Source organism: Lissotriton vulgaris, chromosome 4_1 (assembly GCF_964263255.1).
Source record: "Lissotriton vulgaris chromosome 4_1, aLisVul1.2, whole genome shotgun sequence".
Lineage (NCBI taxonomy): Eukaryota > Metazoa > Chordata > Amphibia > Caudata > Salamandridae > Lissotriton > Lissotriton vulgaris.
Genome location: NC_141691.1, coordinates 755815065 through 755832728, shown reverse-complemented (window position 1 = coordinate 755832728; position 17664 = coordinate 755815065). Strand labels below are relative to the sequence as shown.

Sequence of the window (17664 nt, the reverse complement as noted above, 5' to 3'; positions counted from 1 at the left end):
AGAGTCCTGCCACTGAGGGGGCAAAGGCACTCCCCATTGAAGTCCCGTGGCTCTGTAAGAACAGCTGTTCTTCAAATTCAAAATAATTCTCGGTCAGTGCCATCCGGCAACACTCTAGGACAAAATGTCTTGGTGTCCTGAAATCCCAAGTTTCCATAAAGAGAACATCCTCCAACATTTCCAAAGTCTCTTTTTGGGGGAGACTGGTATAAAGCGATTCGATGTCTAATCCCACTAGGAGCATCGTTGTCGGGTCAAAAGGTTGGTCTTTAAGTTGATTTAGTAAATCTCTAGTATCTTGTAAATACGTAGGTGTTTTTTTGACCAGAGGTTGGAGGAATTGGTCTACAAATTTGGAGAGAGGTTCTAGTACTGATCCTATGCCGCTAACTATTGGGTGGCCTGGTGGTGGTGTTCTGTTTTTATGTGTTTTAGGTAGCGAGTAAAAGTATGGAGTTTTTGGATTATCTGTCAGTAAGAAATCCGCTTCTTTCTTGCTTACCCAGCCATTTGCTTCAGCTTCATACACCATCATAGCAATAGTTGTTTTTAATCTTGGTGTAGGGTCCGTATCTATTCTAGTGTAGAATTTATCATCCGCCAATAGTTCAAGGCATTGAGTTCGATAGCCTTTTTTTCCAAGAATAACTATTCCTCCACCCTTATCTGCGGGTTTGATCACGATGTTTGTGTTTGTCTGTAGTTCTTCCAAAGCTTCTCTTTCTAATCTGGTTAGATTTTGAACGGGTCTTTTGACCTTGTTAGCCATGTTGTCAATGCCAGTAAAGAGAGCCTGTTCGAAGGTCAATATCTCTACAGGTACAGTATTATTCGGTGGAGTAAAATTCGACTTCTTGCGGAGGTTGGTGTCTTCGAAGTTGGTCGAGGGTGCAGAATCAGAAAAATGTGCTTTAAGTTTGAGTGTGCGGCAGAATTCTGATATTTCACTTTTGAGTTTAAAGAGGTCGAGGTTTGGAGTAGGGACATAGCCAAGTCCTTTATTAAGGACATTTTCTTGTTCCTTTGATAGAGTCATTGTACTCAAGTTCACTATTAATGACTCGTTTTGCTGGTTCCTGGTTTCGATGATGTCCTGCTCCTGGTTTGGACGTTCGGCTGTTGGTCTTGCCATGACACGTTTCTTCTCCTTCCTCTTTGGTTCTGGCCCCTCAATAAAAAAGGATCCTGATTTTGATTGTTGATCCCCTGTGGTGGTATGCCCATGAAGTTCTGCATTTGTTGAGACCCTTGATTGTATGGGTTCATCCATCCGGTGTACGGTTGCATAAAGGGTTGGAAGAATGGCATGGGTGGACCCATAAAGTGTTGTCTTGGCCATCTATTGCCTCTTCTCTGTGGGCGAGAACGGAAATGTCCTCTGCCTCGTTTGTGGCTCGAATCATCAGACCCTGTATCTGAGCTTGCAGAAGAGTCCCAACCATCGCAGTCGTTATCTGTTTTTGAATCCATTGGTTTGTAATCAGTCTTTGTGTAGGGATGCATTTTCTCATGACTGAACTTTTTTATGTCTTTGCTTAATTTTTGTAGTTTGTTTTGCATCAGGAAGTCTTCATTCTCCGAAATTTCTTTGTTTAAATCCTCTAGTCTTTTTTTATAGACTGCTGGTTGTATGCCTTTTTTTAGTTCGGCTTCACAGGCTTGAATCTCTGTTAATAGGGCATCCGATAATCTTTTTGCAGTTTTTACTATTAACACCAAGTAGTCGAGGGTGCATTTCCAAGAGATTGCTGACCAGTCGCGTCTGAAAGCCAAATCATGGAGGAAAATTCGTGGTGCGTTGGTAATCCAAAGACCTCTAGGCGCTATTTTTGCACGTAAGTATTCTGTCATGATTATTCCGTGGATGGCGACCCTTATTTGTTCTTGCTTTTTTGTTGTGAGAGTGTCCCAATCATCAGTCTGGGCTAATACTTGGACAAAGTCTGTATTTTGAATTAAAGATTGTGCTGCTAGAATCTCGCTGATATCGCTCCCTGTGAAACTCAAACCACTCATATCTTCCATGTTGATTTTCCAGAAGGATGTCTTGATTTTCTTGACGAAAAAGTCAGAGACTATTTTCCCGCAGCTGTGCGCTGCTTAATATGAGTATTTCATCAAAATGAGGGAAGAGGAATGGGTGTCCTATCTGTTCCCCATAACTAGGTAGGTTTCATCAAAAGGGATAGGACACTTGTAACCACTTACTCCAAGAGATATATTGAAATATCTTGAAAAACCCTCATAAACGTTGTGTTTTACGAGAAGCGGTATATCTTATTCTCCGCCCCACACAGACGTTATGGCAACAGTCATTGGGTTTTTACGTTCAGTATCTTGCCAGCCTCACCCGAGGCAATCTCTGGTTTTATCGTGGCAGTGTCCCGAGAAAGTTTGTGTGACCCCACTGAAGCTGAAAAAGTGAGTAAAATAGTTTCCAGACGATACTATTTTTATTCAAATCGCTGGACCACTAATTAAAAATGTGAGGGTATGCTCTGGGGATAATTATGAATCCTTGGCATAGGTCATTAGGACGGAAAAAAACGTCAACATGTTTCTGCTCTCTTGGCCCGTGGGTCTAAGAGCATTCGTCAGGACAAATAACAACAATGAACACACAGTTAAAAGTATACTGTCACTCTTTTGTGACATGAGTGGGTCAATACAACATATTAGTCTTACCCATGTAGGTTCTGAATAGTCACCTAGAGGATTAGAAAGGAAAGGGGTGATAGGTGGCATTTTAACAAGTTACTGTTAAAAAAGCGTGGTCAATAAGAACATACATTGTGTGTTATTCGAATTTTATGCGCTCATATTAGAGACATTATTGTAATTGTTAGGAAATAAAGCAACATAAATGACATCATGGCGAGTTAAATTAGGGAGAAGTGTATCAGCAGTACGTAGTGCACAAAAAGCTATATCATTTTGACTTGTTATAACTATAAAATCATACCTCTATTTAAGGTGTACTCAGATTGAACCTGGAAAGGGAAAACGGCAGTGGTTTGTGAATACTGCTCACACGGAAAGTTTGGTGCTCGATTACCTCATGCGAGGTCTTACCTTGAGGTAAAATGTTACCAGGTCCCGTCAGGAGGATACGGACTCTTGGTCCCAGGCTATAAAGACACCAAGAGGGGAGGTATTTTATCAAGTTACTGACTGCCGATGGCATTGGGGCAGCAGGCGGTAGGGGAAACACTCACCCGCGTAGGAAGCGTGTTCCGCGTCTTGTACTGGCTCTGCCTCCTGGACGCTGGGAGCACGCTTCCGGCGGCGTTTTCTTCGTTATCGGCCATTGGGCTAGAAAGAGGACTACTTTGCAAATAATCGGGTGACTAGTTTAAACTCCATATTAAGCACATAAACTTGCTTCAAATGCACTTATTTTCATTTTTGCGTTAATAGCAAAAAGGGATTATAATTACCATAACGCTAATTACGAAACATAAAATTATGGAGAGTGTTATTGGGCTAGAAAGAGGACTACTTTGCAAACAATCGAGTGACTAGTTTAAACTCCATATTAAGCACATAAACTTGCTTCAAATGCACTTATTTTCATTTTTGCGTTAATAGCAAAAGGGGATTATAATTACCATAACGCTAATTATAAAACACAAAATTATGGAGAGTGTGAAACATGTGTGAGAAGCGGTGTCTCGTGTTGGACTTTCATCTACATGTAATGATTTAACGTGCAAAGTGGTGCCATGAGATTTCATCATTCAAACCATGCTGATTTGTTTTCAGACGGTCAACCCAACGTTGTTCTCTTTCATACAGTACTTTTTCAACATTGGGTGTCCCTTCTGGTATTTTTTCAATGACGGTCCATCTCAAATCCTCAATGTTATGATTTTGCTCAACGAAATGGGAACAGAGTTTGGTGTTGTTCTTTTTGAGGCGAATATTACTTTTATGTTCCCCTATACGTAATTTCACCTTCCTGCAAGTCATCCCGATGTATTGCTTTTCACATGGGCAGGTGACCATATAGATCACATGGGATGAGTTGCAGTTACCCGGCTAAAAAAGAAACTCAGAACTGTCTGAAGGTGTACCGGACGACATGGGATCACTTGGCTGTAATGCAGGTCCAACACATCACAACACAATGCTAGAACTCTTGTCTTGCCACTGCTAGTAAGATGTGCGCTGGTACTATTATGAGATGCTACGTAAATTGGGCTATGTTGATGTTATTGCACATAAATGCTCTGTTTGCTTTTTACTGTTAAAAAATTTCAGACTGTAATTTAAATAGCTCGCTGGAAAATCATCTCCGAGCAAGATTTTGAAGAATGTTGATTTATTTATTTCTTATTATAAATGTATTTATTTATTTTTTTTACTTTCGGTTGCTGTGCAAACACTACTGATGGGTGAAACCAAAGCCATGCATTCGTTTTGTTCAAAGCATGGGGTGGTCTTCGGTGTCTGTCTTCCATTCGAGTGTTTCCCTTTATGTAACCTTTTGCTTTTTGTGTTTATAAACTGACATTCCAACTGATTTTCCTTGGCCTTTTGCCTGGGTTGAATATTGAGGCAGCAAATTAGGAATGCTTAAGAAGTCTCACTAAGAAGGCGCTTTACTGTGAAAGCGAAGCTCTCCTCTCATGCGCTGGGAGCTTCTTAGCTTACTCGAATGATTAACGATGGCAGGAGCTTGGGGAGTGGGCTAGTTGGTGGTGGGATTGAAGATTAGGTGTTGCGAGCCAGTTTTCTGTCCTATCTGTCCAGACAGGGAGTATCCAGTGTGACCAAACTGATGATCTGTTTTTATCTCTCTTGCAGGGGCTAATTTTGTAACCCGAAAAATTAGCCGATCGGTAGCGAAAATTCATCTTGGACAGCTGGAACGCTTCAGTTTAGGCAATCTGGACTCCAAGCGGGATTGGGGCCACGCCAAGGACTACGTTGAGGTAGGCGGTTTGCCATGAGCCTTAACTGAAACATTGTATTTATGTTGGTGGGTGCGCTTAGTGCACTGCCCTGGGTGCAGCTCCGCACCCTGCAGGGGGTATCTTGTGAATCTCTGCCAACAGCAGACTGTTAACCCAGTGTTGCTTCCAGTCTCCGAACGGGGAGTCGAGTAACATAGCGGCCTACCCCATTCATGACCTGAACAAAGAAAATAAAAATGTCATAATACCAAAGATCTTCAGGTTTGTTATCCATCAACGAATCGTGATGGGAAATTTTACTATACAGTTTGCAGTCCTTTTAATTCAACTTTTTCTGAATGTTTTTGAAACCTTTTATCTTCTGATATTAAGAGTATAGTCTAATGCAATGAAATGTATCTATTAAGACCATACTGTGATTGTCAAAAGGGTCTCTGGAACTACATCCTCCAAAAATAATCCTATCATGTTGACAGTGCAAATGGCCACAAAGGCCGCTTTTTGTTCTTTGCTCAAGGGAGGTCATACTTTTTTCCCAGAAGGGAGCAGCAGTGATGGTTTGTTAAATACCAATGAAAATGAAGGACTGAATTGCTGCTTCACAGCATCACGGTGAGAATTCAGATGTAGCTTTTGAGATGACCTTCTCCAGTGATCTAAAGGTTTCCTTATAGAGATATGCGCCTGTTTTCTAGAAAGTTTTGTGAGTTTGGCATTTGGGTCCTCCTGCAATGGATTCTGTTGCTCCTTATGTGTGCCATGACGTTTTAGCTTAGAACAAAATAAAATGCGCTTGAAAATAAAGGTGCTTGGTTAAAAGATTTATTGGATAGGCTGCGTAGCAGGTATGTTGTGCATTTATGTAGGAATGGTGATAAGGTGGATGAAGCTATTAAGAACATATCATTTTTAATTTCTAATTTATTGAAGTTTGGTTCTTCACATGTGGCTGCGTGATCATACCACTCACAAGGATAACCTCACAGCTCTTAGCAAAGTTTAACAAGCATTGGCAAAGCTGATAGCTCTGACTTTAGTGTGCTAATGAACTAGTACAGTGGAACGAGACACACAGGAGCAAGCCACCAGGAGAGGACAATGAGCTACAGCGATACTGTAGTCCCTAACATGTGGCCCAATGTAGGCACTTGAGTTGGTGACAGAACAATACACACAGACAGCCAAAATCATTAGATGAGAAACAAATACTGTACTGGTCTGATCCAATTCTGAAGCCAGTGGCTGAAAGGGAAGGACCCAAAGCCCACATAGCGCCTATTGCTAGCAACAGAACTAATTGGCAGCTGCACAGTCAAAACCCAGAGCTGTAAAGCAACACCTTTTTATCCCTGTCCACATTGTTCCAACTTTTATCCCCAGCCACATATTTTCCCAGGATGCCTATGCTTCTCTTAGTTATTGGAAAAAAAGTCATAATTCCTGTTTTTCCCCTCAAACCCATTAAAGTTCAGGTTTTAATTTGCAGCAACATTGCAATTTTGGCCCTTGATTTTCTTGCCTGTATATGCTTGCTCAATTAATATAATGAAGTGCAGTAAATCCACATAATTCTTTTGCTCTTGAGAATGCAAATGATATTTATTTTCTGAGCAACTTGGATAGCGATACCTCTTAGAAGTTAAATATTTAAAACTCTTTAGTGGCTCAATATTATTTAAGATCTTTGACATCGAAGGACAAAAGTAGGTCGTATCCCACAAGACTTTGTTTTTGACCATCGAAAACTGATTTCCAGGACACAGTAGTCTACCCTTGCACGTTCAAGCGAGACCATAAAGCAAGACGGTGTAGCAGCATCTCCTGGTAGTCAGAGAAGCTAGTTTCTTTTTGGAAGCCTATCTTGTCACTACTTTGTTCTGGATTAAATACAAAATGTTTCATCAGCTCTCCAATTATTGGGGAGGTGTGATATAGGAGTTGCAACCTTATCTTGAGGCATGATGCTAGGCTCTGGCGGTCCGCCTGGTTTGCATGTCAGTCCCAGAAAAGAGAAAGTGAAACAAGGCTCAGGGAAGAGGAGAGTAGTGGAAAGAGGAGGACAGACCGGAAGGGAGGAAAACCATGAAAATAGGGCAGACTGTTTCCCGCCCAACAAACGTGTGAATGCACAATGGAGGCAAAACACCTTACGAATATAACCGTGTCCCTGGGCAGCAGGAAAGAGGGAGCTGCTACACAGATTGACGAAACCGTGCAGGAAAGGTACCTCGGAACCCAGCGAACAAGACCACGACTGTGAACCTACAATTGTTTCAGAATTGTGTTCCAAAGAAACTTGGTTGCATCCCCCTAAGGGCACACCTTTATGAATATTCAAACTGTGATACTTTTATATTGTATTAAAGCATCCAACTCCTTTAGGTATTTCTTCAATCTTTTAAATTTATTTCATTCCGTTGAAATTCAACTTCATTTCAAATAATCAATGTTCTTCATTAATTGTATTCTCAAAATACATTAAATGCGTGCTGTACTCCAATGCATTTCGAGCAAAGAGCTCTTCATCAGGGAGCAGACACTACAATTTAAAGCATAATGCACTGAGAAAATAATCCACATCACAACTTTACATATTACCATTCTTTGCAACATGCTCCCTCAAGGTAATTAACAACGTGCAAAGGTGGCTATGCTATATTTTTAAAAAGTGTGTATACATGAGTATTTTAAGTTGTTATCATGCTCAAACGTGAGGTCATATGTGAAGTTTTTAGTTTTTACTCACGTTCTATACCGTTCAACTATGCCTCCAAACGTACTGTCAAAAATATGAAAAAACGGGAGTAAGCCACATGTTTATCGACAAAGCGGGCCATGACATTTACCCCGAATGTTAAAAATAATAATTATAATTCAGTCCGCTGCGCTGATAGCGGGCGCTTTAATTCAATTAAGTACACTTACGTGTATACTGTCCCTGTAGGACGGTTCCCGAGGGTTCAGTTATGACCAGCAATACGTTCTAGCGGCAATGTATTCAGTCGATGTTACTTTCAGAGCTTGTAAGTAACATTCAATATAGTAACCCGTACGCGTACTGACGTCGGAAAAACGCAGAAAGTAAAAACGGACAAGATCGGCAAACGTTTCATGGGGGCCATGTGCTAGTGTGGTTTATAAGCAGTGTGTAAACACAAAGGACGCTATACCTAGCACTATTACCTTCACAGATTCAAATAAAGACAATGGTGCAAAGAAAACAAAAGTGTATGTCTAAACTTGTTCATCTATGACATTAATAAACAACGTTAAAATTACTGACATGTTCAATACAATGATCAACTATTACAGTTCCTGGGGGCAGAACCATTTACATGTTACTGAAGATAACACACAAATTCGATGCGTTCATTTAGGCCATATGGTCTATAAAATTGCATCTTCATCATCCAATGATTTTCTCTTCTCAACAGATGTTTGTTTTCTCTTCCTTCTATTTTTTCAATCACTTCCAGTATCATAAATCTCAATTGAGATATGTTGTGTTTCTCTTCCACAAAATGGGTCGCAACAGTTGACTTCATATTCTGGGTTCTGATATTCGACATATGTTCATTAATTCTTATTCTCAATTTCTTCTACGTTTTACCCACGTAAACTTTGCCACATGGGCATTTTATTAGATATATAACATTACTAGAGTCACAAGTTGCTGTTATATGAAGTTTGATTTTGTGACCCTTCATTGGATGACTAATAACTGTTCGACGAATGATGTTATGACAGTTGTTACAATTCAAGCAAGGTTTCATTCCACTGTGTTGCTTTATTTGTATATTTTTCTGTTTTAATATTTCACCAATATTTTTGTTTCTGGTATAAGCGAAAATTGGAGGCTGTATAAAAGAATTCTTAAAGTCCCGCTCCATCGTTAACCCCTTCCCTGCTGCCGTCGCGAGCACTACCTCGCTGGTGCTGCGAACGTCCAACGGCCGACGCCCCACCCACTCCGCGGAACCGCCGCACTGCCGCGAAATAACGGCCGTGGCTAAGGTATTAATATTAGCCAATGTTTATTGATGATTTTTTTGAAAATTTTGCTGGATGTAGAGAATCTTGACACTACCACTGTCCTGGTGTTCTCTTGTTTTTCTGATGATTTTAAGGCAATTTCCCGGGTTATTGTTTGACATTTCTTTTTGGCGTTTTCTATAACCGATGGAGGGTACCCTCTTTCTTTAAATCTCTCTGCCATTTCAGAAATTCTCTGAGAATGAAGTTGAATTTCAACGGAATTAAATAAATTTAAAAGATTGAACGAATACCTAAGGAGTTTAATGCTTTAATACAATACACAAGTATCACAGTTTGAATATTCATAAAGGTGTGCCCATAGGGGGATGCAACCAAGTTTCTTTGGGGCACAATTCTGATTCAAGTTTCAAGACGTTATTCACAGGATGGAAACGTCGCCCCAGGAGCACCCAACAAAAAATCAAATAAAATATTTTCTAACCACGAGTTGTGCGCAAGCTAATATTTGATTTAACCTACAATTGTTTGCCATCCCAGGGAGCTGGAGGACTCCGAAAGTATTCACTGGCCGGCACGGTCCAATGCAATCACCAAACAGAATTCTGGTGGGTTATTGCCTTTTCAGGTTCATCACCTGAGCCCAAATTATGCCCCCCTTATGTTAATCTCTTAGGGAAGGTGCGGGTTAAGAACGAAATACGCATAGAGAGGGGATTGAGGAAACAGTAGGGGGGTTATTTTAGCACATATAAATTTGCCAAACTAGGCCAAAGGCCCGAAAAGGCATTCCATGTCAAAGTCATGAGCTCTATTTAACCCCAACGGAGATAACACGTAGGAAACCATGAAATAAGAGTGAAAGTAGGAAGAGAATCTAAAAAATGAAGGGAATAAGAAAGAGAAGAAAAGGGTGAAACAATGGGCCTGAAAATCACTTCGAGTTTGGTTTTTAACCAAGACAATTCTTCTTAAAGAATGGCCATGACCGCTATTCTTAATATAAATGAGCAACTAGGGAAAACACCAGTTTTCTCATCCTTTCTCTAAGGAGCAAAGTCTGTGCATGGTAAGGTAACCTGGCTCACGGGATTCCCATTTAGCAGACTAGCTGACAAGGCCGAATCATTTTGTAGTAGCTGCTGTACTCAAGCATTTTTGTAATTGCTGTGTGTGTCAAAGTGGTGCTTTTCTGTTTGGTGTGCATGTCAGTGAAGAATTTTGAAAGGTAATCTGACAATCCTTAAATGCCTGATCATCAGCTGATGCTCAGACTTGCTAGGATTGTCCAATTGTTATCATGTCGCTCTGCCTCTGTGCGGATATTTTCCCATTCTCTGAAATACCTACACATTTCCCTCCAGTCCTGTCAACTTAGTTCCTGTGTGTCTAGAGTTTACCAAAGTAACCTTACCATAGTAACTGATTTAAATAATGCTACTGAGGTCGCGGCTGTAAGAATATTATGCAGCTTTAGGTGTATGAGCAAAAGTAATCCCCCTTCCCAGGTTGGGAAGAGAGAGTGGCACATTGTCAGTTATTTTTCACTATGGGGGTTACGAACATGCAGGGGTTTGGTCAAGTTGGTGAATTTCTGGAAGGGAGACTGCAAGGTTGTTGGTGGGTGGATGAGAGGATAGTGTGGATGTTTTGTTAAGAGCTACACATTCTCAGAAGGTTGCCATTTTATATTCCAGTGGTGGTGCCACGTAAAAGGCTTGTAGGAAATGTGGTGGTACATGCATTTTTAGTATGCATGCGAGAGGTGCATGTGGCGTACACAGTTTAGTAGCCTTTTTTGTCATCAAGTCAACTGAGATCCCATGTACCACGGACATACCCAAGGATGCAATGGTTCATGTGTGTTTTGTGATGGGTGGGTTGTGCGATGACAAAGAATGTTGGTGGCAATGAAAAAAAGATTGGGCTATTGGTATTTGTTGACTCCAGTGCTGGTGTACATGTGTATAAAGCAAATGCAAAGATAATGGACAGAGTGCTGAAACTTTTCAGACACTCGCCCTCAGTCACAGAGCTGGGTTGAATCCATCACCTTTCTTTAGCTCACTTCGCCGCCCCAGTTCAGACCCAGCTTTATGCAAATCAGTCTTGACCTGGTGTCTAATGGGAACAGTCCAGCCTGAACTGCCAAGCCAGGTCTTCCCTAGACCGGAAACAAGCATCCTGGGACCGGTTATGGGGTAACACCCCTCATCAGCCAGGCGAGTTTGAATCCAGTGGCAAAGTGAGCAAGGAACCCACGTCTGGGCATACTCTGCCACCTTAGGGCGAACAAAGCAAACACAAAGAGATGATGGACGAAGCGCTGAAACTTTTCCGACACTCACCCCTTCAGTCATGGCTGCTGGAGACGGAGTGTGCTGGTTTTGACTGTGTTTGAACACACTGCTTAGAGCGTGCCATTGGGAAGAGCCCGGTTTGCTCGCTTTCTGAAAAAAGTGTAGCCTGCGTGTCTCCAACCTTAAGCAGCTAAAAAAGCAGTAAAGCAAAGTTGCAAGCTGTAGGAAGAACAAGACTTCTGTGGACTCTGAATTGACGGGACAAAGGAGCACCTATGTTGAGTGTCTCATTGGAATGCACCCAAGAAATAGGTAAGGGTCATAATAGGAAACTGATCTCTGTTATTGACCCGACAAATCAAGGGAAAATGTTAATTTTTTTTTAAGTTCTATATGTAGTGCCGGCCAAACGGAGGAGATATTAAAAATTGTATCTCTGAACATATATGGGCAATGCAAGCTACAACAAAATGGACTCCAATCATTCTGGGATAGTGTTAGGAAACACCTTGTTTCTATGATCAAGTAGCTGCCAGTTTCTTTAATATGAGTCCTTTTCCAAGGGCCCCTGAAGGCAGTATAGTATAGACGGGCCTGTTCAATGACTTCTGCGTTTATGCTTCAATTGCTCTGGTTTAAGCTATATACATGGTTGTTAATCAGTAAAGTGTTGCACTGATCCTTGAACACATTTACTTTTTGTGATCTTTTAACTAGCCCCAAACAACCTTCCATGTGAAGCCTGTAAAGCTTAATTTGCAAAAAGCTGCAGATTCGTTAAATTAGTTCTCAAACTTCGCTTGCTATGCATTTGATGACATTGTGTGGATGTTTCAAATATATGGAGTATTTCAGTATTGCAAACCTGCTCACTAGTCTCCATTCAAAATGCACATGGGTTTCTTGTAGAGCGTCCGAATCATGTTATGGTCCAGGGTAGCCTACTATAAGGTGTTAGCATATTTCGCAGAAAGTACAGTTTTAGCATCTGTGTGCCTCAGATGGTTGCAGTTAGGAAACTTGTAAAAGTATTTACAAGAAAATACACATCTGAAATTAAACCAAAACAACCGTGGTTCCAATATTTCGCTTACCCTTGTGATTTTGGGTGTGATTAAATGCAGAACTCAAAGTCCCTCGTTGAGATTGGGTCAAAATTAAAGTCTGCGTCCTTCCATAAATTTCAATAGGGCAAAACCTGCCAGAAATTAAAAGGAAAAAAAGTATGGATTTTACTATGACATTGGGATTTTGGAGCAGTAAAAAACAAAATCTACCTATTATTTCTTTAAAACTCTGAACAGGTGCATTTTTCATTCCTAATAAATTCTGAACCCTGGGTAGTTGGAGTTTATCAGCTTTGATACATAGGACCTTCCTTCCAGGATACTCCGGAACCTAAATTTTCTATTGTGATTTTGCTTATGATTTGCATATAAATTGTATGACGTTGAACACATTTTTAAACTGTACTTTAAGCATAATATCAAAACTTAATCTACAGCAATTTTGTGATTAAAGTAAGCCTTTAATTTACTGTGGAATGATTAATATACTGACTTGAACAGATGGAATACATAAATTACTCTTGGCTTTGGCACAGATATAGAGTGTTTATTTTGTAATGTGTAATTTAACAGCTGTCTTCTGATGGAGGCCTTAGCCATTTTTTCAGCTAATAATTTTCATTTGTGAAGTCCCCCTCTACAAGACATTCTCACCCTTCCCCCCACTCCCTAATTTCAGCTCCTTGTGGGTTTGGCGCTGAATTTTTGTACTCTTAGATTTAAAAAGGCTATATGGATGCTGTTTCTATAGTATTTTTTGTCAGCCTTTTTTATTAGTACAAGTACCTGGTAAATGTAGCATAAGTCTGAAAAGATGCATTGGGACCCTTTGAACACTTTAAACATGCCGCCATACCTCAAAAATGTCGAAATTCCTGCGAACCTGTCACATGGAAACATGAATCACAGTGCGGCATCAGACACATACTTCAGCAGAGAGGTCCGGAATGCTCAAGGTTTCAAAGTAGTTTTATCTAACATATTAAACTCTAGATTGCCAACATGCCCTAGAGGCAGCCACTAAGAGAGTGGTTGACTTTTCTACTTGTGCATCAGGGTGAGTTGTTGTTTTAAGGACTTTGACCCCAACATGTCCAGTAAGTGGAGAAATAATAGAAGCCTGTCATGTTTTGGCTTGTAATTGATACTTTTACTGTTGTGTTATTTAGTGCGAGATTTTTTTTAGGGATGTTTATTACGCAGGGTAGGATGATGTGTGTTATGCGTTATTTTAGCAAAGCACAAACTTCCCCATGGCTTTGGCTTCGTGGCATTGAGGGTTGTCTTGATTGTGTGTTTGTGGTGTAGCTAGTTGCTATTTTAACATTTGAAGCAAGCGCCAAGTTGACCCAAGTATGGCTCAAATGTACCATGTCACTACATCATTCTCGTTTATAAATCTCTGTACAGAACTCAGCGTGCTTGTGGTTTGTTGGCTTTATTGCAAATTATTGTTATTTTATAGTTAATATCTAGTCTGCAGTTGTTATAGGCAACATTAAGAAGGAGGAGTTGATGTTTATTTTCCAATATTTTTATATTGTTTTTAGCTTGCACTGTTGCTCTGTGATTTAAACATTAGTTACTTGACATCCTGTGAGATCTTCAGGTCACCAATTGGAATAAAAGCAACTTATTCTTCCATTCTACCGATGTTAAGTCACATCAAAGTGGGCATTAATAATATTATGGTGTTTATATCCATATAAGTGACAGAAGTGTGGTATGTAGCTTTATATGTAAAATAGATTATTAATAAGTTAGAATGTAGTGGAAGATCATCCACTAAGTGATGTAGAAACCAGTACATTGTAATTGTATTCCTGGAAAGCACACTTTGTAAAAAAACAATAACAGCTAAAAAAAATATATACATAAAAACGAATCAATTGATAAGTTCTAGACTACGTTGAGTGGTCCTACTTGTCTGTGGCACACCTGGAGGTGCATTTTCGGAGATTAATCTTATTTGCCCTTTAACAAAACCTCGAGATTAAAGTCAGACATTTATTAGTGTATGCTTTTAACTGTATTTTGAATACATTTTGACTTTTATGAAATTCACAAACAACCACAATAGTACTCTTTGGAAGCTGTGACTATCACACGTTTCGTGGAGTACTAGCAGCAGCTGCTGCCAACTAACCAAAGTGGTGAGGCACGTAAAAACTGTTTTATGAATGATTGATATGTTTACATTTGTATTGCAGAGGTGACCTAGGCACCTTCTCGTTAAAGGTGCCCCAATCACCTCTGCAATATAAATTTGTACTGCAGAGGTGATCGGGGCACCTTGCAATAGGGCACCTTGTAGAGGTTGAAAATACTGGTGCAAAATAAATAAACATAACAATAAACTGATCCTTAGCTTGATAATATCTGATCCTCCCACCTTGCGTAGCTTGGCAAAGATGTGCATGCTGGGCAATAGCATCTCAGCCAATCCAAGCTTTGCTGTCATACTGACCAAACAAATTAAAAGTAGTGCCAGAATTGTCTGGGTCAGGGAAGCACAACACGCCATCGGCGACCGATGGGACTGTGTCTCTGCTCTTCCAGCTTCCATGTAGTGTTGGTTAAGGAAGACTGAACTGCGTATGTCAGACTGGTCATATCAAAAACGCCGGCCAATCGGAGATGCCCAGTCCACTTAACACAGCCTCCCATTCAGTCGTTGCCAGGACCTCCTCAGCCCCTTCCCAACCTAAAGGAACTGAAGGAAAGGGTGTAAGGAGTTTGTCTGGGGTGTAGTGGCTCGAAGTAGCCCCCACGCTCTAGTGAATGATCCGCCCCCGCATACATAACCATTAACGCAAATGAAAATGTCATGGCGAACATTGTCACATGGGGAAATGAAATGTTGGAGTGCATTTGCAGCACATAATTTTTGTTTCTCCCTGAGGCAAAATAATACCTCATATATTAAATTGTGGAAAAAGCACAACCTCATTAAAATTAGGGCTTTTCCTTCCACATTCCTACGTCTTTTATTTCTCACCTTGGCCAAAATAATTGTTGAAAACGTTTTTGGGTGGAAAACCACTGGCAGAGAGTTCATGAATTTACACATACGTTGTGGTTATTTCCAACTTTTGGGGATGGATATACTTTTAAACATCCACAGACCTTCACTAAGATATGAGCAGATTTGGACAAATGGAAATTCCAGCATAATAGCATTATTTTCTTTTGAGAAGATGCCATTTACAAAGACAAACTCCTCCCAGTCCCTAATTCTGTCATAAATTAAAGACACTTTGCCTTCGAGTGCGCATTGCTTTCTGAAGTGGGCCCATCAAGAATATCAGATTATTATCCACATCCATTGCCGGCTTATTTCACTTTCTCTGCGTTGAATCCACACATATGAACTGTTTTGAAATGTAATTGGCATCAATTCTCACATTCCTGCCTTTTAACTAAATTAGTGCTTAGGACCTTTCGCACATCACTTTTTTCCATCATTGTACATCCTTTCTTCTCTGAATGACGAACAGGCTTGGGCTCAAAATGACATAATATAAGCAATTGACACAAAAAAATGTATTATGCTGGTAGGGTTTTCTTTCGAATGTTTGTCTTGAAAGCAATATGGAGACACAGGGAAACGTCTTTCATTTGTTACCTGCTTGGTAATGTTTGCATAAATAATGAGCTATGTCCCACTGAGAACCCTGCAAAAGCCATGTGTCATCCAGAATGCATTGAGGAGGGTGCATAATGAACCGACCCATGGTTTTCTGGGACGGATACTCTAACGTGGTGTGGGACTCCAGCTATGGCGTTCCCTTGTGTCGAAGAAGGCAGGCTAATCGTTACCCAACACAAAAGTAATTTGCTAAAGTTCTGTTTAGAAAAAACTTTACTTTTATTTTTTGCAAATAAGACCTCTATTTGCCCTGTATCCTTACCCATACAAGTGCACTATTCACCCTGCTCACGTCATACTTGCTACCAGCTGATGCCAAAAGTTGATATGTCAAATCTCATTCTGGTGGATATCACTGAGACTCCTTTGTAGTCCTCCATCACAAATCACAACCGTGCACTGTACGCCATAGTTCAACACATAGTAACCTAGTTTAGGTCGTTTGAGTTGCGGCCACAATTTAAAATGGGGTTTTGCCTATTGAGAACTAATACCAGAGCTTCTGATGAAGACTTCTAATCTCAGATTTCTCACCTTGTGAATTTGCCCAGGCACCAGACTGTAGCTACAGACCTTTCAGCAATTCAGTAGGTTGGCATTTGGTGTTATGTTGCTCTGCATCATATCTGTCCAATCCGGATAGGACATCAAGGCCTCCATATATGCACCACCTCCGCCAACTGCCGTTCGTTCATTTCTTTCTGTGCCTTCCGACGCAGATCCGGACCTAGCAGTACTGTCTATTAAAAACGTATTTCCTCTGGAAACTTTTTCCTTCTATTCTCTACCTGGGCCCTAAAAACACAGGTTTTATGCTGTGACGTGACTTCCATTGTCAGATTTTGATGACAGAAACCCACAACCTCTGCCGGCTCAGCACCTCTCACAAGACTCCGTCTTGTCCTTATTGTGAGAAGGTGAACATAAAGCCCTTTGCGACCGCAAAGCCAAGTTAGCCATCACTGAACTCTGTAAGAAGAAGCAGTCCTTGTCGAGGTAGAGGTTCTGGGGGTGCTCTCGTTCCTGGGGCCGCTCGGATGAACATTCCAAGTCGTAGCTGCGGAGATCAGGTAAGTTGAAACAATCCCATGAGAAATCAAAGCATGGATCCAGGCCGTCCCAACACTTGCACTGTTCAAAATTGCATGACAACCTGGGTACCGTTAGGCTGAGAAATGGACTTCAGCAGTGTTCCCTGTTCCACTTCCATCGAGTGAACAGCTACAGCAGACAAACTCTTCCACTCAGAGAGTCTATTGAGAAAATCTTTGGTACCCTAACAGATCCTGCTGCAGTTCTTTTGGGTCCCTAGGATCTGAGAATTCTGATGGTCTAGGACCATGTTGGTGGATCCGCCCCTTATTTCGACTGCGCAATCTACCTCCTCCCAAGGTCAGCTCCTTCGTAATTAAGCTGCTGCCACTGGCTCCAGCTTTGTGCAAAGTCTGATGTCATGACCAACGCCACCGGCTCAAACCTCAACTTCTGTACTCTAGTCACTGACACCAGGCACAGATCCAATAGATTTGTTGGATTCCAAAGCTTTGTCCCTACACTCTTGACCACAACAATGTGGCCATTCAAACACAGACATATCTCATCAATTTATGACGATGATGGTAACTATAGGGATGACATGAGGGAAACGTATTTGAGGACCTTCAGGATGCTAGTGGTATGTAGATCTCACCAGACATTGGTTATCCTCCCCAAATCTGTCCATGGCTACAGAAGACACC

At 40.9% G+C, this 17664-nt stretch overlaps 1 protein-coding gene across 1 annotated transcript in view; it reads left to right on the top strand.

Annotated features, from left to right (window-relative positions):
- The window catches only part of GMDS (GDP-mannose 4,6-dehydratase), a 1789479-nt gene that overhangs the window by 845024 nt on the left and 926791 nt on the right, over positions 1 to 17664 (top strand). The window contains exon 7 of the mRNA XM_086965061.1: positions 4807 to 4934. Within this exon, the coding sequence (XP_086821187.1) occupies positions 4807 to 4934 (128 nt within the window). The remainder of the gene's footprint in view (positions 1 to 4806; positions 4935 to 17664) is intronic.